Source organism: Saimiri boliviensis, chromosome 12 (genome assembly GCF_048565385.1).
Source record: "Saimiri boliviensis isolate mSaiBol1 chromosome 12, mSaiBol1.pri, whole genome shotgun sequence".
NCBI classification, from domain to species: Eukaryota; Metazoa; Chordata; class Mammalia; order Primates; family Cebidae; genus Saimiri; species Saimiri boliviensis.
The window spans coordinates 81,724,549-81,747,273 of NC_133460.1; the positions used below are offsets into that span (position 1 = coordinate 81,724,549).

Here is a 22,725-nt window from a genome sequence, read left to right on the forward strand (position 1 = left end):
AACCCTTTGCAGCCAAAGGATGACCCACTGAGGCTGGGGTGAGCAGGGGCTGTGTGGAGGGGGGCATAGCCCTGCTCCTTCTCCTGCACCCACCAGAGAGGCCCTGGGCCCTGCCAGCCTCCTCAGGGGATGCCCCGGACCACTGAGGAAGCCTTGCCACTGCTACTCACAGCGAGTTTAGGGAGCGGAGGCCCTGGAAGGCGTCGGGTGCGATCTCTGCAATCTGGTTGTTGCTCAGGTCTCTGCAAGGTGAGCAGAAGGAGAGGGGGCATCTGAATTTCTCAATGGCCACTGAGCCCTGCCCAGTCCCCTCCACCTCATAGATGCCATGGGGGCAGGGTGGGGTGCTTTGAAATTAGCATAGTGGGAGGCCAGATCCCTCTGTTTCAAAGCCCACGGCCGCTATTTCCCTGTGTAGTCTGAGGGCTGGGCCTGAGGGGGCACTCCAGCTTGGGAGTTTATGGGTGAAGCTTTCCCATGCATCCTGGCAGTCTCCCAGCCCCCTCCCATCCTTAACTGCTCCTATTGCTACCCAAGCTGAAATGGGAGGATGACAAGTAACTCTGGTCACAGGCCAGGCTCAGGCTCAGCACTCCCTCTGGGCCACACAACAGCCCTGCAAGGAGGCCCCCGTGTTACAAGCCAAGCAGCCTGAAGGGCAGGAAGGCGAGGTGGCTGGCCCAGGGCCGCTCAGCTGCAGGGGCTGAGTCAGGGCCTGGCCCAGGGCTACGGGACTGCCCAGGATCTCTGTCAGCCCTGTGCCAGCTCCCCAAGAAGTAGCTGGAGACACTCACATCCTCCGTAGCTTTCTGTAAGGTGAGAAGGCTCCAGGGGGGATGGACTTGATACCGTTAAGCTCCAGGCGTCTGTGGAGAGAAAACGAATGGGAGGCATAAGGGCCCAGGTTACCCCAGCCCTGGGGGTTACCTGCTGGGATCACCCACCCTGAACAAGCCTTTGGCCCTCCTGCTCCTGCTCCCTTACCCCTTCCAGAAGTTGAAGTCGGGGGTAGGGGCACTGGCACAGGCAGAGAAAATTCTGACTTGAGCTCCATCATCCCAGGCATTTAAGGCCGAAAGGGGCCTACAAATGATGCCGAGAACCCGATTCCAGCAGACCCACGCAGCTGGGTGGGATCACAGAGGGACACCCCCTCCCCAGCCCTGGACACAAAGCTCAGCCCAGCAGAAGCAAACGATGTCTTCTCTATGGTCACTCAGGGGCCCTGAGGTGGCACCTACCCCAGCTCTTCACTGGACCTCTAGAGCCAGGCCTGCCAAGCGGACGGACCTGTGCCCACCCCAGCACCTGCTCTGCCCTGTTCTGTACTCACATCTCCGTCATGGTCTCGGGCAGGTTGGCCGGGATGGCAGTGAGGCCTTTGCCACGACAGTCCACGATGCCATTGCTGCAGGTGCACATGGCCGGGCAGGAGCCGGAGGACAGGGTGCAGGTGGGCACGCGCCCCGCTTCCCCTGGGCCTGCAGAAACAGGGGGTGTGGCCTCAGGCTCTCTCGCATCAGCACGTCCTTTGAGCCCAGATACAGACTGATGGGTGGGACAGGGTGCACAGCAGCAGTTTCTCTGGATAAGGATGAACCAGCGGAGATCACTAATGAAATGATTCCAGACATCGGTATAACTCTGTGGGTGCCTGGCACGCAGCGGGTATTTGTCAGATGTTTGCTGCCCTTGAATCTAAATTGAATTGCAGTGGTGTGTGATTCATCCACTAAGAAATCCTGGCCTACAATTCTGAAGCTGTGGATTCTAGTCCAAGTCACTTAACACTTCTGGGCCTAAGTCCTCTCATCTGTCACGAGGGTGACAATGACAGTTTCCTAAACACTTAAACACTTACTCTGTGCCACATGCTCTAAGTGTAGTACGTGCAGTATCGCATTTAAGCATAAGAGGAGCCTATTACTGTTGCCATTTTACAGCTGAGAAAACAGAGTCCTCGATATTAATTTGTAGAAATTCTCACAGCTCGTAAGTGGTAAAACCAGGATCCAGCCCAGTGTCTTATATAAGAGCCTTTGAAAATATGGAGGTATAACTTACACAAAATGCTCCATCTGAAGGAGGTATAACTTATACAAAGTGCTCTATCTGAAACACGTAGCTCGTGGAACCACAGCCTAAACACAGAACATTTCCGTTACCCAAGAAGATTCCCTCCTGCCCCTTCCCCAAAGTAACCACTATTCTGAGATCTGTCGCCAAAGATTTGCTCTGCTCACTTACGAGCGTCATGTAAATGAAACAGTAGTTTCTCTTATGGCGGCTTTTTTGCTTAATATACAGTCTTTGAGATTCGCCACGCTGCTATGTGTGTCGGTAGTCCATTCTTTTTCATCGCTGGGTGGTATTCCATTACATGGATATATCATAATTAGCTGGTGGACATTCAGGTTGTCTCCAATTTGGACTATGATGGAAAAAGCTGCCTTTAATATTTTTGGACATTTTTGCAGAAAAAAATGCACACACCTAGCAGTGGAGCTGCAGGGTCACAAGGCGGACACAAGCTGAGCTGAGGATCCTGCGAGACAGTTCTGCAGAGTGGTCAAGCCAGTTGATATCCCCACCAGCATTTTAACCTTGAATATCTTCCCTGGCTGCCCCAAAAAGTGGGCACCAGGAGCAAATGAGGCAAAGCCTCATGGATTCCTGGCATATTGTGACAGTAGCCTTCAACAGAAAAGGGTTGCCAGGGTGTTCAGACCCCGAGGAAATACTAATGTCTGAAAATAGAAACCACAGTCTTCCAAATGCAAAGGAAAGGGTTTCATTTCAAAACAAAAATTGTCCCAGTGAATTATCCATTCCTATTCCTAAAAACCATGGTAGCTGCAATGATGCAGAGGCAGTCCTGGCTCACACCTGAGACACACCCGTGTGTATGCACACACGTTCCAGCACACGGGCACATTCATACACACACGCATCTGCACATACACACAAACACACACATGCACACACAGACACACACAGCACTGCTGAATACAGCGGTGTTCAAGCCCAGTCTTGGGTGTCTGCCAGTGCAATGGAGGAGGTGACAGCCACAGCCCAGAGCCCTACACTGAGGCAGGGAGGACGAGCCTAGGAGATGCTTTCCTTCAGAGCACTGTGGCTGGCAGGCCCAGTCCACAGACTGGGGAAAACAGCCTCTAAATCCTCTGACACAAGGCCGGGCATGGTAGCTCATGCCTGTAATCCCAGCACTTTGGGAGGCTGAGGTGGGCAGATCACCTTAGGTTGGGAGTTTGAGACCAGCCTGATCAACATGAAGAAACCCTGTCTCTACTGAAAATACAAAATTAGCCGGGCGTGGTGGCACATGCCTGTTATCCCAGCTACTTGGGAGGCTGAGGCAAGAGAATCACTTGAACCCAGGAGACGGAGGTTGTGGTGAGCCAAGATCGTGCCATTGCACTCCAACCTGGGCAACAAGAGCGAAACTCCATCTCAAATAATAATAATAATAATAATAAACAAATCCTCTGTCACAAATCTGAGAACTGTGCATTCATTCAGCTAGCATTTCCTGCACCAAGCGAAGAAAAAGTACTGAGGATGTGCCACAAATGCAATGCGGGACCTCACGTAGGATCACAGAAGGTTCCCTGGGCTCTGCAGGGCGAGGAGGAGTAGGCAGGTAACAAGGAGGGAAGGGCGTGCCCAACAGGGGAGCAGCCTGTGAGGCCAGGGGATGGGGAAGCCCGTGCCAGGAAGGGGCAGAGGCAGAGGCAGCTGGGGTAGCTGCAGGCAGGGGGAGGCAGGGAGATGGTGCTGGCCCTGGCCAGGCTTGCGGAGCCTGAGAGCAGTTCAGACTCTCGCAGCAGTGCTGACGGCTGGGTGAGTACACGAGCAGTGCCCACCCAGACTTGTGGGTTCTTTTTGGTCTTTTGGCTGTAGTAGGGACATCAAAGGGGCCAGGGAGGACATGGGCCACCAGTCAAGAGGCTATCACAGAGCCCCAGGGGGAAGGTGAAGGGGCATGGGCTTTGAGACCCGCCTCCCCTGGAGCCAAGGTTAGAGGGCCCAATTCAACGACTTGTCAAGGCAGCAGAGGTGAGGCGATAGGAGGAGGGGAGAGGGGGTGATAGCAGGGGCAAGGAGCCCAGAGGACGAGTGGAAGGCGGCACTGAGTACACCAGAAAGAGGACGGGATCGAACAAAGCAGGCGCTGAGTGCACGAGGCAGTGAGGGAACAGGAGGAAAAAGGAGATCAGATGAGAAGTGACACACAGAGACAAAGGCCATGCTGAGAACGGGAGGTGGTGTATGGAGCAGGAGAGGCAGACAGTGGGGGCAGGAGATGGTGGGCGGGGCCAGAAGGTGATGGGCGGGGCCAGAAGGTGATGGGCAGGGCCAGGTATCAATGTTGAAGTTAGGGGCGGGAACAAGAGGCAGGGCAGGAGGCAGCAGTGGCACTGGACAGTTGAGCGCCTAGCAGTGGCGTGTACCCACCTGAGCAGCTGAACTCACTCTTCTGGACCTCTGCCACATTAAGGCCACGCAGGCTGGCCGGGCCTGAGCACTGGGTGAACAGCCCGATGGTTGGCCGCTGCCTCAGCCACTGCGAGAGCCAGGCCAGGTGGCAGTCGCAGAACAGGTGGTTGGAGTGCAGGCGGCTGCAGGAAGACAGGGTGGCTCACAACCCATCTGGGCCCCCAATCCAGTCAGACTGTGGGAACCCCCAACCTCAGGCAGGAGGCTGCCTCCAGTGCTGTGTTCAAGCCAAACACATTTAGTCAAGTAGGTGGCTCAGCTCCAACCCGGGATTATCCAGTCCCATGAGGATGCCGCTGCTGCCCCTCCCCCTCCACATGCTCTGGGCACACCTGGGCCGGAATGTGCCCAGCAAAGCCCAGGTTATCACACTGAGCTCACACAGGCTCATGGCCCCAAACCACCAGGCTCATTTTCAAGCACAAAAACAAATCATTTGTTTTCCAAGGGAAAAACCAAATTAAGTGGCACTGGATGACCTGCAACTGTATCTCAACTCCTTCTACCTCCGATTGCATAGAGCCCCCTCACCCTGGGCCGGCCTCTGGGGGTCTCGGGGAGAATGAACTCCACGACCTGTCTGCAGAACCCTCACCTCCTATCCCACCCACCCCCTGGCATCAGCTGGGCTTGGCTGCCCCACTCCCAGCTGCCCCAGCCGACTCACAAGGTCCGTAGCTTAGGCATGTGGTTGAAGCTGGACACGGGGATGATGGTGATATTGTTATTGTTCAGGGTCCTGATTGGGAAAAATCAGAACCATTTAGCACCTGCCCAGCAGGAGCCGATGTGGGAGAGGGCCACCCTGCTGACAAATGGGGAGACCTTGAAGTGGACCAGCACAGTGCTAGACATGGAGGGGCTAAGCCAAAGAGCACAAGTCAGACCCCACCCCATGGGAAAGCCCTGAGCTCGGACAGTGACTGTGAGCCAATGGCACCATAGACTTCAAGGCTGGTAGGATAGGGAGATGGAGCAGGACAGGTGATGGGATGCATCCCAGACTTGGGTTGGCTTGGAAGAAAGGGTGGGGTTTGGATAGGCAGGGGGAAAGAGGGAGCATTCCAGGCCGGGTGGCAGAAACCCTTGGGTTTCATCCTGAGCAGGTTACACCAGGGCACACAGCTTGCTGCAGGCACAAGCCCATGAGGGCCTGTCCTCCCTCCTCCAACCCATAAGGGTCTGTCCTCCCTCCTCCAACCCATGAGGGTCTGTCCTCCCTCCTCCAACCCATAAGGGTCTGTCCTCCCTCCTCCAACCCATGAGGGCCTGTCCTCCCTCCTCCGACCCATGAGGGCCTGTCCTCCCTCCTCCGACCCATGAGGGCCTGTCCTCCCTCCTCCGACCCATGAGGGCCTGTCCTCCCTCCTCCGACCCATGAGGGCCTGTCCTCCCTCCTCCGACCCATGAGGGCCTGTCCTCCCTCCTCCGACCCATGAGGGCCTGTCCTCCCTCCTCCGACCCATGAGGGCCTGTCCTCCCTCCTCCGACCCATGAGGGCCTGTCCTCCCTCCTCCGACCCATGAGGGCCTGTCCTCCCTCCTCCGACCCATGAGGGCCTGTCCTCCCTCCTCCGACCCATGAGGGCCTGTCCTCCCTCCTCCGACCCATGAGGGCCTGTCCTCCCTCCTCCGACCCATGAGGGCCTGTCCTCCCTCCTCCGACCCATGAGGGCCTGTCCTCCCTCCTCCGACCCATGAGGGCCTGTCCTCCCTCCTCCGACCCATGAGGGTCTGTCCTCCCTCCTCCGACCCATGAGAGCCTCCCCTCCTCTGACCCATGAGGGCCTGTCCTCCCCTCCTCCTAGGTGATTCTAGGAGGACTGGCCTCCCCCTTCCTGTCTCCCTGGTGCCCGCTTCCCAGGCTGTGGCACTTGGCACCTTCGTAGCAGAGCCCTCCACACCTCTCCTTCCTTTTCCCTGCTTTACTTACAGCACCTCCAGCCCTCGCAGAGCACGGAAGGCCCCTTCCTCGATGCAGCTGATCTGGTTCTTGTCCAGCTGTCTGTGAAGCAAAGGAAGGTTGTAGAGAGAAGGGCACATTGCCTAGAGTAAGGGTGTCCAAACATTTTGACTACGTGCTCCATTCCTTCGAAGAGGCATGCCCCTAGTTGTTTGTTACGTGTATATGTATCAATCCAAATAGTAAACGTTAGTAAAAACTTATGTTTTTTTCTAATCTTCAGTTAAAATCATAAATGTAAGTAAAAGTTATGTTCTCCTATTCAACCTTACGTATCCCCTGGGGAGCAGGCACCCCCCTACACACACACACATTTCGGAGACCACCTAGCTGGTGCTGGCAGGTGAAAAAGGAGAGTGTCACAAGGCAGTGGCAGCCAGAGCTGGCAAACAGATTTCAGCCTGAGTGCCAAAGAGGTTGACTTGAGGTGGCTACCTGGAGTGCTGCTGTCAGAGTAAACTGAAGCTTTGAAGTGAGCTCTATGTGAAAGAATGCAGTGATTGATTACCAATGTCTGCCACAGGCGTGGGATGGCGTGTGTGTGACAAGCATGACAGGCATTTGCCATCCCTGTTGTAGTCAGACCTTGGGGACGTGGTAAGCCTGGATCAGAATAAATTTGAATAATAAGCCATTACGTTTAAATAGCATTTGACGGGGTGTATTTACTTCCATGTCTCATTCAAACCTCAGAACAGGCCTGTGAAGTAGATCTTATTATCCCTATTTTCAAGAGCAATATATCGAGGCTCAGTGATGTTCACTGACTTGCAGCAGCTTATGTGACATGTAACTGGAAGAGAAGATTCAAACGCAGCTCTTCCAACCCAAATACGAGGCAGGCAATGGAGGACAAGGGCACAGAAACTACGCCATCAAAATGGACTGAGAATATCACCCATGCTGATAAGTTGCCTCACTAGGTCCCCAAGAGCCCTCCATTAGCTCTTCACACGTAATCACACCCAAGGGAGAGGCAAGGGCTGCATGTTTCCTCCAACCCCAGATTGTTCCAGAAGACCATGCTGGCACCAGCCCTCTAAGAGCCCAGGTCAGCTCCCTGGCTGCCTGGACCACATGGTTCAGGGACACCCTGAGGATGCTGCCAGGAGTGGCCCTGGAACCCCTGCACCCTTCTCCCTCCCAGGCCTGTACTCACAAATTTTTGAGATCCGTAGCTCCACGAAAAGCTTTCCTGGGGATGGCCTGAATGGCATTCTCACTCAAGTCCCTGGGAGGATAAAGCCAGAGGGAGAGAAAACACAGATCAGAAAAGAGGTTCCTGCAGAGTGCTGTGCCGAGTCAGGGAAGCAGGGCAGCTGGGCTGGAGGGCACTGGACAGACTGCTGCTGTACTCCGGCAACCTAGGACAGCACCCAGCCCACAGCGGCCACTCAGCAAGCATTTGTTGAATCACGAATGATGGAACTGGAGAGGCACACCATGTCCTGGAGGGAGATCAGTCCCCAGCCACCTCCCCTTCTCTGGGCTGGGGGCTTGCAACTGAAGGGAAGAGCCTGGGACAGCTATGACCAGCCCTGCCAGACCCCACCTGATGTAGTTTAGATATCTGTCCCCGCCCAAATCTCATGTTGAATTGTAATCCCCGGTGCTGGAGGTGGGGCCTGGTGGAAGGTGATCGGGTCACGGGGGCCGATCCCTACTGGTTTGGTGCTGACTTCTGGATGGCCAGTGAGTTCTGGGAGCTCTGGTTGTTGAAGGGTATGGCGTCTCCCTCTCCACTCTCCCTCCTCTTCACTCTCCCACGTCAAGTACCTGCTCTCTCTCCGACTTCCGCCAGGAGTAAAAGCTCCCTGAGACCCCCCCAGAAGTAGATGCCTATGCTTCCTGCACAACCTGCAGAACTGTGAGCCAAGTCAATCTCTTTTCCTGTAAATTACCCAGTCTCGGCAATTTTTGATAGCAATATGAGAATGGCCTAATGTCCACAGAGGTCAGCCCACCGGACCCAGAGGCTAGCTCAGTCCCTCATGGCATCATGCAGGCCTGCAAAGCAGCACACAACAGAAATGCTTCTGGAGGTGGATTGATGACCCATGTCTGCCAACAGGGTGGGAAGGATGGCACCCTGGGCTGTCTGGCAAGTGCATGTGGGGCTTATGCTCTGTGTCTTATGTGAGCAAGCTAACTCAAGACAGACAGAATTGGCTCCGGTGACCCAGTCAGCCAGTGGCCCACCCAGGTCTTTAACTCCAGGCAGGGCCTGACTCCAAACCCTGTGCTCTTGGGGACTGCAGGCAGCAGGGCACCTCCAAGAGCCTGGGTCACAGGGAGTCAGGAGCACGCTAGGGGCTGGGATGACTGAGGACTTCATGCCTTCCCACTAATGCCCTGGTGTGAGGGAGGGGGCACTGTTGGGGCTGCAAATCCTCAGCCTCAGGAAGTTCCAGGCCAGCTTTGGGGCCCTTCCTCGCTCCCTGGCAGGTCCTGGCCTCGGACACCAGTCCTCCGGCCTCTCTTGCCTCTCTGCAGCCTCCCTGGTATTCACAGACATGTACCAACACCCCTTTCCAGGTCAGCTTTTCCTACTCACAGCCGCATGCCCCCCACCCCAGGCCAGCACTGCCCTGAGTACTTCCCAGGAGCGTGGCGTGGATATGATCACCATCCTCATTAGACAGAGGAGAAAAGGGAGGACTCAGAGAAGCTAAGCAACTTATTCAAGGTAACCGGGCTGGAGGGTAGGGCCTCCGGAATTTGAATCCAGGCATTCAGGTCCCAGAGCCCCAGCTTGTGCAGCAGCCCTGGGGGCCCACTTTACAGAGGAGGGAACTGAGCTCTGAGTTGTGAAGTAACTGATCTGAGCTGGACCTGGGCCGCCCGCCTCAGAGCCCTGCCCCGGACGCACCAGGGTCCTGAAGGTGAACAACCAGAGGCAGACCGTCCTGAGATGGGCCCCAGTGCGAGGCAGTGCCACAGCCCCACCTCCTCCTCCCAGGCCAGGCCTGTGGGCTTTGATAGTGCCCTTCCTTTCAGCCCCTCACCCCACAGGGTCTGAGAACACAGCCCACAGTCCCCTACCCACTGCACACTGCCCCTTGAACTGTCAAGGCTGCCACCGCTCTGTCTGGGTTTCCCTGTTGAGAAACCCAGCAGTGTGCTGAGCCCTGAATCGCAAAAGTAGGGGGCAGGTGAGCTAGAGGGCACCAGCTGCTGCTTCACCCCAGCACCTAGGACAGCGCCTGGCCCGCTGCAGCCACGCGGCAAGCATTTGTTGAATGGATGGATGGATGGATGGGTGGATGATGAAACTGGAGAGATGCACGCTGTCCTGGAGGGAGCTTGATCTCCAGCCACCTCCTCTTCTCTGGGCTGGGGGCTTGCAGTTGGAGGGAAGAGCCTGGGATTTGAGTCCTGGCCCTCCCCCTCCTGGCTGTACATCTGCAAGACACCTTTTCCCTCCCGAGCCCAGTGTCCTCGTGGACAAAATGGGATAAATAAGAATCTGGAAAAGCAACTGCCCTCCAACCCCCAGAGTGGGCACCAACATCTGTGCACTCCCCAAGCCCAGCCCCTCCTGTCTCGTCCCCCCACAGCCTTCAGAAAAGCAGCCAGACACCTGTGTCAGAAGGGGCCTTGGCACCATCAGTGCCCCTTGTTCTTGATCTCTCTCTCCTGGAGAGGAGATGGCTCAAGCCTGAAGCACAGACACAGCTGTCCCTCTTCCAGAGCCACCCTGCCCTCCCTGGGGAGTCTCCCCTCCTGCTGGGCAGTTTCCTCTTCCCACACTCGCCCGCCCCCACCTCCCCTCCCTGCTCTGCACTCAGCATCTTTCGTCTTCAATCTTGGTTACTTGTGCCCTATCTCCAGCTCCCCTGTGTAGTCTGTCAGTATTCCTGGAGACGTTCCCCAAATTCTACCAATTTAGGCTACTCCCCAGAGGCCCCCCAGCAGCCCACTCCCTGCTGCCTGTCTACGCAGCGACTCCCCCAGCCCCATATGTCTTGAGAGGCACATTTCAGTCTTTGCCTTGCTAATCCTGGTTCTCATCTCTTCCTTGCCTAGAGAGCTTCTTGGCTGTTACAACCTCGTTTTAGTCTCTCTGATTCATACCAGAAGTTGCTGCCCTGGTGGTGCCTGCCCTAATGGCTTGATGGTTTTCCTGGACTGTGGACTTGTTCTCTCCATCTTCCTAAGTGGGGTGCTGCCACTGGGCAGAGTAGGCTGGCAGAGGAATCACTGGATTTGGAGCAGGGCTGTGCAGGTCACACAGGTAAACAAGAGACTGCCCGCACTGGGGCTCATGGTCATGCGAGTTACCCAGTAACCAGGAGCCCAGGCTGACACGGGAGCCCGACACAAAACCAAGCCCACCTTGATGGAGTGCCTGCAGGTACCAGTGGCCGGGCTGGGCTTGCGGATGCAGAGCTAACCACAGGTGCATGGCCTACCCTAGAGCACTCATGCCCAGAAGAGGCACAGACAGGAAACCAGTGAGGAAACCCTCAATCCTTCACTTCACAAATGTGTGCTGAAAGCTGGTGGTCTGCTGGGGACCCCCAAAGACTAGCTTTCATGGGGTGCACGTGCCAGCTTTCAACAATGGCTGGAGGAGCAGTGCTGCCAACAAGATGGGTGAGTGCGGAGGAGTGAGCGAGCAATTCTGCCGGAGGGAGGGGAGGTAGGTGGTCTGTGATCGGATCTTTCAGAGTTGACGCGTCCCAGACAGGAAAGGAAAATGAGGAGAGGGTTTTTTGTTTTATTTTGTTTTGGGGACAGAATTTCACACTGTCACCTGGCTAGAGTGCAATGGCATGATCTCAGCTCACTGCAACCTCTGCCTCCTGGGTTCAAGTGATTCTCCTGCCTCAGCCTCCTGAGTAGCTGGGATTACAGGCGTCTGCCACCATACCTGGCTAATTTTTTGTAGTTTTAGTAGAGACAAGTTTCACTAGTTGGCCAGGCTGGTCTCGAACCCCTGACCTTGTAATCCCTCCACCCCCGCCTCCCAAAGTCCTGGGATTACAGGTGTGAGCCACCGTACCTGGCCAAGAGGGTGTTCTAAGCAGTGGGAAGAGCGTGTGTAAAGCCCAGAGACAGGAAGGAACAAGGCAGGCTCGGGGAATCTCATGTGATTTGGTATGACTGGTGTAGGTACCTGGGAGGTTGTGGTGGTTAAAATATGTCTACAAATTCTTCAACATTCCTCCCTTCAAAAGATGGAGCCTCATTCTCCTCCTCTTGAATGTGGGCTGGACTCAGTAACTCACTTCTGAAGAACAGCATGTGATGGAAGCGGTAATGGATGACCTCCGAGACCAGATCGTAAAAGACATTGTACCTCCCTCCTTGTTCCTTCTGGGACTGCTCTCTCCGGGAGAGCCCAGCCCAGGTCACAAGGACACACAAGCAGCTCTCCGGGGAAGCCCACATGGAGAGGAACTGAGGCCTCCCACCAGCAGCCAGCACAGGCTTGCCAGCCCTGTGAGCCAGCCATCACGGAAATACATTCTCCAGCCCCAGCCGAGCCTTCAGATGATACAATCACCCAACATTCTGACTGCCAATCTCATCAAGAACTCCAAGCCAGAACCACCCAGCCACCCCCAGAGACTGTGAAATCACGGATGTTTACTGTTTGTTCTTGAAAGCTGCAGTGTTTTGAGGTCATTGGTTACACAACAACCGATGATTCATCCAGGGATGTTTTGAGGCATGACCCTGAGGGAGGGAGGGGCATCCTTAGACTCAAGTTAATGAGCTGAAATCATGTTAGAGACTTGGTTACATCACTTCTTTTTTAGGGCCCCGGTTTCCTCATCTGTCTAATTCATAAGTTGGACCAGAAGATTTCTAAGCTCTTCACCAGTGCAGACCCACCCACCTGCAAGACACGTTGCCATGGTGTGAATGATTGTTTCCTCCCAAGAAAGGCATAGGTTGAAACCTAATCCCTAATGTCATGGTATTAGGAGGTGAGGACTTTAGGAGATCATAGGTCATGTGAGCTCCATCCTTATAAAAGGATTAGTGCCCTTATGAAAGAGACCCCAGAAAGCTGCCTTGCCCCTTCCTCCACGTGAGGACACAGCTAGAAGGCACCATCTACGAAGCAGGGAGCAGCCTTCACCACACACCAAATCTGCCAGTATCTTGATCTTGGACTTCCCACCTCTTGAACTGTGAGAAACAGATTTCTGCTGTTTATAAGCCACTCAGTCTATGGCACTTTTTATTTTTTTAGAGATAAAGTTTGGCTTTGTCATCCAGGCCATAGTGCAGTGGCACAATCATAGCTGTCACCTTGAACTCCAGGGCTCAAGCAATCCTCCCACCTCAGCCTTCCAAATAGCTAGAACTGCAAGATGCACTGGGACTAACCTGCTCTACAGGTAGAGACAGGGTCTCACTTTGTTGCTCAGCCTGGTCTCAAACTCCTGGCCTCAAGCGATTCACCCACCTCAGCCTCCCAATAAGATATTTTGTTACAGCAGCCAGAACAGACTAAGATACACATCAAGTGAGGTGCTTGCTTCTTTAGGGGATCTGGGGCCCAAGAAAGTAGGTGAGGAAAGTTGCTGGCCATACATCTTCTGAAAGAGGGGCTCTGGGGAGAATAGCTTCTTGCTTTTGCTGACCCACAGGGACTCAGGGAGATGACAGCATTAAGAGCCAGGTGGCAGTGAGAGGAGTAGCGGCCTGAGGACGTCCCCAGAGTCAGGAAGGCAGGACCTCCAGTGGGACCCTTATCTCAGCCCGGCCAGCCACTCACCCTTTGGCCAAGCCTGGGAAGAAATGCTGGGGCCAGCACTCACATCCATTCATTATTCCATTTAATCCTCACCACAACCCTGCAAGGAAGGTTTTTTTATTCGTATTGATTTGCTTATCGATTTAGACCCAACCTTGTTCTAGAAAGGCTTTAAGGTGGCTTATAGGGATTTTCAAAACAGCAAGAGAGCAAGAATGAAAAATGAGGCACAGAGAAGAGGAGAAATCAATGGCAGGTACTAAAAATGCATGCCGCACATGAGCACACGCCAGGCAGGGCTGAGCTGGGCTCTGAGCTTTCTCGCGGAGAGCCAACAAGAAAGGAGAGCCGGTCAGCTCACAGCGCCCACGGGACATGCATAAGTCTAAAAGGATCAGCTTCTCAGGAGTACAGCTGGCTTGGCAATAAGATGAGGCAAGAATTTTCCCAGGGGTCTTTATTAAAAATGACAGGGTAGCCTAATCAATAACACTGGATCCTTATAATAAAGGGATTCGAGGGCCTCTTGCTTATAATAGCAACAAAGTACGATTCAGCAAAAGCAGTTCTATAAGGACTTACACCAGAAACTAAGTGGGGAAGAGGGAGAAGCGAGAGGTAGACTCCACGCAGGGTCAGTCTAAGCAAAGACACTGGGGCATGAGAGTCTTGTATGATAGGAGGAGCAGAGGTTCTGGGAAGCAAGTGTCAGCTGAGAGAAGCCTCACACAGGCCAGGGGAGTGATGGGATAGACCAGAGAGGGCTGTGATCTGACCATCTTTTAAATTAATTAATTAATTTTTTTGAGACAGAGCCTTGCTCTGTAACCCGAGCTGGAGTGCAGTGGCACAATCTCAGCTCACTGCAATCTCAACCTCCCTGGTTCAAGTAATTCTCCTGCCTCAGCCTCCCAATTAGCTGGGATCACAGGTGCCCGCCACCACGCCCAGCTAATTTTTTGTATTTTTAGTAGAGACAGGGTTTCACCATGTTAGGATGATCTGGTCTCCCGATCTCCTAACCTCGTGATCTGCCCACCTTGGCCTCCCAAGGTGCTGGGATTACAGGCATGAGCCACCACCCCCAATCTATTTGATCATTTATTTGGAGACAGAGCCTCACTCTGTCATCCAGGCTGGAGTGCAGTCACTCAACCACAGCTCACTGTACCCTTGAATCCTGAGCTTAGTTGATCCTCCTCTCTCAGCTTCCTGAGTAGCTGGGTCTACAGGCACATGCTACCATGCCTGGCTATTTTTTAAAAGTCTTTTTGTAGAGACAGGGTCTCACTGTGTTGTCCAGGCTGGACTCAAACTCCCAGGCTCAAGTGATCCTCCCACCTCAGCCTCCCAAGTAGTTAGGAGTACAGGCACAGGCACTGTGTCCAGCTCTCACCATCTTTCAGGCTTTGTTCTGGGGCACCAAAGCTTACAGAGGAAAGACACAACCCCCAGGCAGGCAGGTGGCCAAGGGCCAGTCAAGAGATGATGGATGGCCAAAGCTGGGTGTGGAGCTGCTGCATCCTGTCCAGCCAGCTCACAGCCGGAAGCAGCCCACACTGTTTAAATGAAGACAGGGAAGTGAAGTTGGGGCCCCGGGAGAGGCCAGAGGAAAACAGGTGAACCTGATGGCAGCAAAGCAGGTGGCAGAAGAAGCCTGCACCTGCAGAGGGATGGACCAGGTTCAGCTCCTGCTTCTGCCATTGACCAACCATGGGCCTGGGGAAGTTCTGCACCTGAGAGCTTCAGGTGCCCTACTGTAAAATACCTACCACGTGGGATTTTGGAGAAGATTGTGTGAGTATGTACTTAAGCTTCTGAACCAGAACCTCCATTTAGCAATATTCAAGAAATGCCGGCTAAGCACAACCCAAGCAACCCGAGGGCTCTGTTGTTTCAAGCCTTCCCACGAGGGGGCGCCAGAAGCATTCCCTGGACCTGGATGCCTAAACCACATCACAAATCAGAACAAAGCTATTCTTTCTTTTTTCTTTTTGCTCCAGTTGACTTCCTACCTTGCCAGTACGTGTCTCATCTTTCCCAAATCCTTTTAAAATAAAGTTTGTCATGTCTTCTGCCCCTGGTCTGCGTGGAAACTCCCCAAAAGCACCAACTAAGCCTTTCCCCATCACTCTTCCGGGGGCTCTGAGCCACCTTCGTCTCCCTCAAACCGAGTCATTCCTGCCCGTCCTCCTCCCACGTGGCCTTGTCACAGGCCCCGAAGTGAGGAGATGGCTGGGATGCATCCGGGCAGAACGAGACATCCTGAAAACGGCTGTCCTAGAAGCGGGTGGGATTCGCGGCTGGAAGGACAAACCACCAAGCCCAGGGCAGCGGGCGTCTGTCCCAGCCCGGGGAAGCGGGGCCAGACAGGGGCTCAGAAGGAGGGCACAGGCAGAACAGTGACAAGGGCACCATGGCAGATCCCCAGAGCCAGACCCAGGACAGTGCTGGGGAGATAGAGGGCTGGGACAGATGCTGAGGCGGGAGACGAGGTCCCGGCTTCTGACAAGCACCCTGGGGACACAGGGATGCTGGTCCAGTGAGCACTGATTGGGAGGCGAGGGTGCAGAAGACAAAGCCCACAGCCGGGTGTCACGTGGGAGACTTGGGTTCACCTACTTCAAGCATGTGGTCTTGGGCAAGTCACGTAACCTCTCCGGCCTCAGAATCTGCAACATGGGGATGGAAAGCGGCACTTACGTTGCAGGATCTGATGGGAGAGGCGCCCCTGCCTACTTCCTCACCTCTGCTGACATTCCTTCAGTTTCCCAGACCCCTCCGGCCACCCACAGGACCTGTGCACTTGCTGTGGCCTCTGCCTGGAATACTCTTCCCTCACCAGCACCCAGGAGACGCTATTCATCCTTCACACCTCAGTCTATGAACACCTCCCCTGAGCCCGAGTCAGCTGCTCCATCTGCAACAGGCTCCCAGCACCCTGCTTTCCTTTTCAGCACCAACCCAGGCTTGTAATAAAATACAGGTGCACTGCATGTGATGAAGTACTGACTCTTGGTGAATGTCCATCTCCCTCTCCAGACCATAACTTTCTGCCAGACACTTTCCTTCACTTCCCCTTGCATCCTGGCACACTGCAGGGACTCAGTAATTTTTAGCTGAATGAACTGAAATGCATCCTTACATGAGTCCCCTGCTCTAATCCCTCTGGCATTTTCCTGGCCAAAACAAGGAGTCAGGCCCAGCCAAGGGGGAGGCAGGGGCTCAGGGCCAGACAGGCTGGCTCTGCATAGTGAGAGACCACAGCTCCTCAGCTGTGCTGCAGCTACTTGTACTTGCTCTGCCTAACCAGGCTGCAGACTCAATGAGATGCAGGCTCAGGAAGGGAAGGCAAGCATGAGCAAGCATGTGTTATTGTGGATGATGTCACATCAACCGTGCCTCTGCCCTTCACACATCCTTCGGGGTGATAACAACTAAACACCCTCAAGTGATTCCAAGCTTGCACCAGCTCAAGGCAAGGGTTCTGCAGGCAAAGCCTGAACCCCATCGCCAAGATCAAGGGCCCCAGGAGGCAAGCTCCACCAAAAGTAGCTCCTACTCCACCTGGAAGCATCCAGCAACCCCAGCTGGTCGCCCTCCCTGAAGAGAAGGGGGCTGCCAGGTCCACACTCTGACTTGGCACCATCTCCAGGCACCCCGCTCTGGCTGTCCCACCTCCTGCACACTCTGCCAATCCCGCCATCCTCTACCAGGGCTGAGGGAGGCAGGGGCTGGGGAAGCCGAGGTCAAGACCCCATGTTCGGGCTGCTAATCTGCCTTCACGCTCTAACCTGATTGGTCCCTGCTGGCAGCCCAGCCTCTAAGGGGATTAGCAGTGGGGGTGGGGGTGGGAGAACACAAGGAGCCGCTGGGCACCCGCCAAGGATGGACTGGGCTCTGGGTGCTTGCTGCCCACTCAGCTGCCACTGCAGGGCACAGGCCTTACTTTGTCTGCCTTTTATGCCACATGGAAGCTTTGGGCAGCCTGGCTTGTCCCCTCAGCCCCCTGCAGCCTGAGTGGTTACCCTGAACCAGGGCAGCCCAAGAGTTCCAGGGTACATCATCTGGGGGCTTAGATCCTTGTCAGAAGATAGTGGGATTAAGGACTCAGGCTCTGGCCTCATGCACATCTTTTATCTAAAAAAAAAAAAAAAAAAAAAAAAGTCTTCCTCTATCGCCCAGGCTGGAATGCAGTGGCATGATCTCAACTCACTGCAACCTCCACCTCCCAGGTTCAAGCAATTCTCTGCCTCAGCTTCCTGAGTAGCTGGGATTTCAGGCACCTACCACCGCACTCAGCTAATTTTTTTGTATTTTTAGTAGAGAGGGGATTTTACCATCTTGGCCAGGCTGGTCTTGAACTCCTGACCTTGTGATCCACCCACCTCGGCCTCCCAAAGTGCTGGGATTACAGGTGTAAGCCACCATGCCAGGGCTTTTTTTTTTTTTTTTTTTTTTTTTTTTTTTTTTTGAGACAGAGTTTTGCTCTTGTTGCCCAGCCTGGAGTGCAGTTGCATGATCTCAGCTCAGCACAACCTCCACCTCCCAGGTTCAAGCGATTCTCGTGTCTCAGCCTCCTGAGTAGCTGGGATTACAGGCATGTGCCACCACACCCAGCTAATTTTGCATTTTTAATAGAGACAGGGGTTTCTCCGTGTTGGTCAGGCTAGTCTTGAACTGCCAACCTCAGGTGATCTGCCCACCTCGGGATTACAGGAGGGAGCCACCGTGCCCGGCCTCATGCATATCTTCTGACTCCCAAGCCTCAGTCTTCTCATGGTAAAATGGGATTATCATACGGCTTAACCAAAGCTGAGTGTGGGCCAGGAGTGGCAGAGTTGACTGCAATAGCCAAACTTTAATAATTGTCTTTTGGGCTCTGCAGGGAGGAGGAGGGAGGGTTAGGGCCTGGGAGTCAGGAGGCTGAGGCTCAAGGCCACCGACCCACTCCAGAACCTCCAGCAGGACCACAGCTAGTTCCCAGCATCTGCAATGACACTGACCTCCCAGGGATGCCAGGAGCACGGGATTGCGTGCTGTGTGTCGCACACTCAGTGTGCCCGCTGGCCGCTGGCGCCAGCACAGGGCAGCCTCGCACGGCTGTTATCAGTAAGTGGCTGCCCAGGACTCCACTGTAGATAACTCAGCAAGCGAGTCCCTGCCACCAGTGGACCGGCAGCAGCCTTGTCACCGGGAAGTCTGTCGGGAAAGCAGATTTTTGGGGCCCAACTCCAGAGTCTAAACCTGCATTTCAGCAGGATCCCTCAGTGACTCAGGTGCACACTGAAGTCTGAGAAGTGCTGCCTCCAGCAGAGGGAAGGTGTACAATTTTTTTTTTTTTTTTTTTTTTTTGAGACAGTCTCACTCTGTCACCCAGGCTGGAATGCAGTGGCATGATCTCGGCTCCCTGCAACCTCCACCTTCCAGGGTTTTAAGCAATTCTCTGCCTCAGCGTCCTGAGTAGCTGGCATTACAGGTACATGCCACCACGCCTGGCTAATTTTTGCACTTTTAGTAAAGACGGGGTTTCACCATCGTGGCCCAGCTGGTCTTGAACTCCTGGCCTCATGATCCACCCACCTTGGCCTTCCAAAATGCTGGGATTACAGGTGTGAGAAAATGTTTTAATGTCCCCAGCCCGAGCTAAAGCAAATTGGGTTATAATCTCTGTACCGGTTAGCATTTCAAGGCAAGCAGGCGGAGGTGTCAACTCCTATTCTTTGGGGGCCGAGATGGGGGAGACTTGGACATAGACACACCTAGTGAGTGGAGAGTGGGAAGATCAGCTACCAACCCCTCAGCTGCAGCTCACCGAGGCCCACCTTCCCAGGTACAGAGAAGGCCCTCACAGGCCGGGGAGCAGGGACCAGACGCTACTTTTGTCCCAGAGGCCCTTCCCGCATTCCTGCTCATTTGCATGGAAGACGCCCGAGGGCGTGGGTGAGGAGCAGGTGTGGGGCTCCCAGGTGAATCAGCTCCAGCACTCACATGGAGCCTTGGCATCACCAGCCCAGGCAGGAGGTCAGGAGCCCCAGCTCTGGCTCCCTGCTCAGGCCAGGCAATGGGAGACAGACTCCGAAGGGCAGTATGTGCTCCAGGTCCCTGCCGCAGGATGGCCTGGCAGGAGGAAGTCTACCAACGCCTGTGGGTGGGACGCTGGGATGCGCACGCCCCTCAGAGATACTCCTGGGATCTCGCTGGACCATCCCTGCCTTTGTCTCTGCCCATCCTCCACACCTCTCTTTAGATCCTATGCCTCCCACCTAGCAGGGGAATTAATTCTGCAGTGCCCTCCCTGCCTGCTCTCTCAAGCCATGAAACAACACTCAAGTGCCGCTCATCTACCCTGCGTGCATACTGCACATGTGCGCGCCTGGCTCCAGGTCAGGGACTAGGTCTAATTCCCCTTCAAGGTGGGTTCCAGTGAGCATTTGATCATAAGGAACTGAATCATGCTGCCTTGGGCCTCAACTCAAAGACCAGAGCTTTGTCCACTCACAAACCTCGCCAAGATCTAGAGACCCAGGAGGCAAGCTCCACCAAAAGCAGCTCTTACTTAGCCTGGAAGGATCCAGCCACCCCAGCCGGCCACCCTCCCATGAAGAGAAGGGGGCTCAGGTGCTCCCAGAAGATGCAAGCAGAAAGCTTATCAATCGGCTGATTCTCAGTGTGAATCTATTTGTTTCATCTTCTCCAGAAGTCAAGCTCGGGTAGGGACCAGGACAGGGGCCAGGGTACCAAGGAGACCCAGCGGTGGTATCAGAGACCGTACTGGTGCAGTGAAGGGAGAGTGGATCTCGCTCACCACAAGCCCAGTTTCCTTTAACCTGGTCTCCGACTTCTCCAGCTTGTCAAAATACAGAATGGAACCAGGGGCAGTGGCTCACACCTATAATTTCAGCACTTTGGTGGGCTGAGGTGGGAGGATGGCTTGAGGCCAGTTAGAGATCAGCATGGGCAACATAGTGAGACCCCATCTCTCCAAAAAGTTTAAAAATCAGCCGGGCATGGTGGTGCATGCCTGTAGTCCTAGCTACACAGGAGGCTGAGGCAGGAGGATCCCATGAGCCCACGAGTTCAAGGTTACAGTGAGCTATGATCACAACACTACATTCCAACTTGGGTGACAGATGAGACTCCGTCTCTTAAAAAACATCACACAGGACAGGACAGAACCTGGGAGCTGCCTTTGCCACCTCCTCTAAGCCTGGCTGCAGTCCTTTGTGTGGTGAGTTCCTCTTCCTAATCCTGGGTGCTCTCCTGCCCCCTCTCCTCTGCAATGACTTCGATGAGCCAGAGCAGCTGGAGTGGATGGCAGGGTCATCAGATCAGCGAGCTTCCCCAAAGGGAGCCCTCAGGGCACGGCAGCTAATGTGGGAGTGGAGTCCTGCAGCCTGGATTCAAAATGAAACCCAGCACCAACTAATACCTCTTTGAGTCTCAGTTTCCTTTTCTGTAACATAAGATTGTAGGAGGAGACTGGCACACGGTGGGTGACAATCAGTTGTACTGTCCGTGAGGCTTCCAACGATTAAATACTGAGCAAGTACTGCCGCTACTAAGAACAGAGCAGTTATAGCTCTGAGGCTCTGAAGAAATGACGACTCCCTCTCCTTTACCAGCTCTCCCACTCCTAAGAGGATGAGAAGATTCATGGAATTAAAGCTCACATATGCTCTGTGAAGTCTGGAAATTTTTTTTTTTAATATTGAACCACAGGCCAGGCACAGTGGCTCATGCTTGTAATCCCAGCACTTTGGAAGACCAAAACAAGAGGCTCATTTGAGCCTAGCAGTGAGAGACAACCTGGGCAACAGAGCAAGACCTCATCCCCCAAAAATGTTTTAAAATAATTCTCCAGGTCTGGTAGCGTGCCTACAGTCTCAGCTGCTCAGGAGGCTGAGTTGGGAGCATTGTTGAGCCAAGGAGCTGGAGGGTGCAGTGAGCTGTGATCACACCACTTACTCCAGCAGTCTGGGTGACACAGTGAGACCCTATCTCAAAAATTTTAAAATAAATAAAATGCAGAAGAGCCAACATGGTCCCAGGGAGCTCCTGGTGTCCAAATTCCTGCAGGTGGTTTGGGGCCTGACACCGTGGATGGTGGGGTCTGAGCTTTGCCCTTATTGATCCCATCTGCATTTCCTGAGCACCCAGCATGTCCCAGGTCCCATCAGCTGGAGAGGTGCCCCCCTCCCCTGCCCACCTCGAAGCTGCAAACCCTCCTGAGGCGGCCCCCTCCCTCCAGCACCACCAGAGTTAACGTTGCAGAAGCCTCATCAGGCAGAGGCACGAAGCTGCCTGGGACGCTGCTCCATAAAAGCACCAGGGTAACATTTCCTTGAGCTGGGCTGTTTGCTGTGCAGCTACTGAGCATGCGTTCCCACAATGGCGATATCAGGGGCACACCCCACAAGGCAGCCCCGCGTCGAAGCGAAAGTTCGGTCCTGCCAAGGAACAGCAGCTCAGAGGCTGAGTCCCACTCAGCAGCGAGAGGCACAGGGTGCACGGGAGACACAACCAGCTTCGTCCTTCAACTCTGCCAACAGCAAGTGGCAGGCATGAATCCCAGACACCAGGGCAAGGGCACAGCAGCAGGCCATGAGGGCAGATGCAGCAGGCAGAGGAATGCAGGCCCCTCTGCATGTGAACACCAGGGTAAGGCCTCCACGCTTACTCAACACCAGGTGCTGAGCAAGGAGACCTTGGAGGCCCCTGGTGACCTGCCAATCCTTGCTGGTGATACAGCAGGGAGCATGAGAGGCAAGGCTGCTGTCCCAGGCACTGACAAGGAACAGTTAGGACCAGTGAATTCAGAGGTTCCCAGGCCAGACGCACAATGGCGGGGGGCAGGGGAGGTGGCGCAGGAGGACAAAAAATTGATGTATAGAGGAAAGGACATGAGCTTTGGAGCCAGACAACCCTGGGCTTGACTCCAAGCCCCATCATCTACTGCCTGTGTGACCTTGGGCAAGCTATTTAACCTCTCTGAGTCCGGTTACTCACGGGTAGAGGAGGGTTAATCACAGCCCCCTCTTCTGAGTTGTGAGAATTAAATACCACATGTGCCACTTATATAAAGCTCAAAATAGGCAAAACTAATCTGTGCTGTTGGAAGTCAGGACTGTAGTTACTTGGGATGGGGGGAGCAGGGATTTGTGGCTGGAAGGAGGTACAGGAGGCTTCCGGGTACTCGTGATGTTTTACTTCTTGATCTAGTTCTGGTTCCATGAGTGTGTTCACTATGTGAAAATGTGGTGAGCTGTACACTCATTGGTACACTTTTCAGAATATATGCTATACTTCCATTAAAAGTTTTAAAAAGTAACATGGGAAGCACTGATTCTAGCACCTGGTGCTTTGTAGGCATTCAACAAATGCCAGTGCCCTCCCTCCCCAGTCCCTGCTGGAGGAGACACATGGGGAAAAAATCTGCCAAGTGACAAATATGCCAAGATGCCAGGCTCACAACTGTAGGCAGTGGGGAAACTCCCAGGCTGAGAGGAAACTGCCGAGGACAGCGTGGCAGA

General features: G+C 54.3%; 1 protein-coding gene across 1 annotated transcript in view; it reads right to left on the reverse strand.

Annotated features, from left to right (window-relative positions):
• SLIT1 (slit guidance ligand 1) overlaps nt 1-22,725 on the reverse strand; it is a 191,464-nt gene that overhangs the window by 55,663 nt on the left and 113,076 nt on the right. Inside the window, exons 5-11 of the mRNA XM_003922342.4 lie at nt 7,640-7,711; nt 6,451-6,522; nt 5,186-5,257; nt 4,477-4,640; nt 1,334-1,481; nt 795-866; nt 171-242 (exon numbers count right to left, since the gene is read on the reverse strand). Of these exons, the coding sequence (XP_003922391.1) occupies nt 171-242; nt 795-866; nt 1,334-1,481; nt 4,477-4,640; nt 5,186-5,257; nt 6,451-6,522; nt 7,640-7,711 (672 nt within the window). The remainder of the gene's footprint in view (nt 1-170; nt 243-794; nt 867-1,333; nt 1,482-4,476; nt 4,641-5,185; nt 5,258-6,450; nt 6,523-7,639; nt 7,712-22,725) is intronic.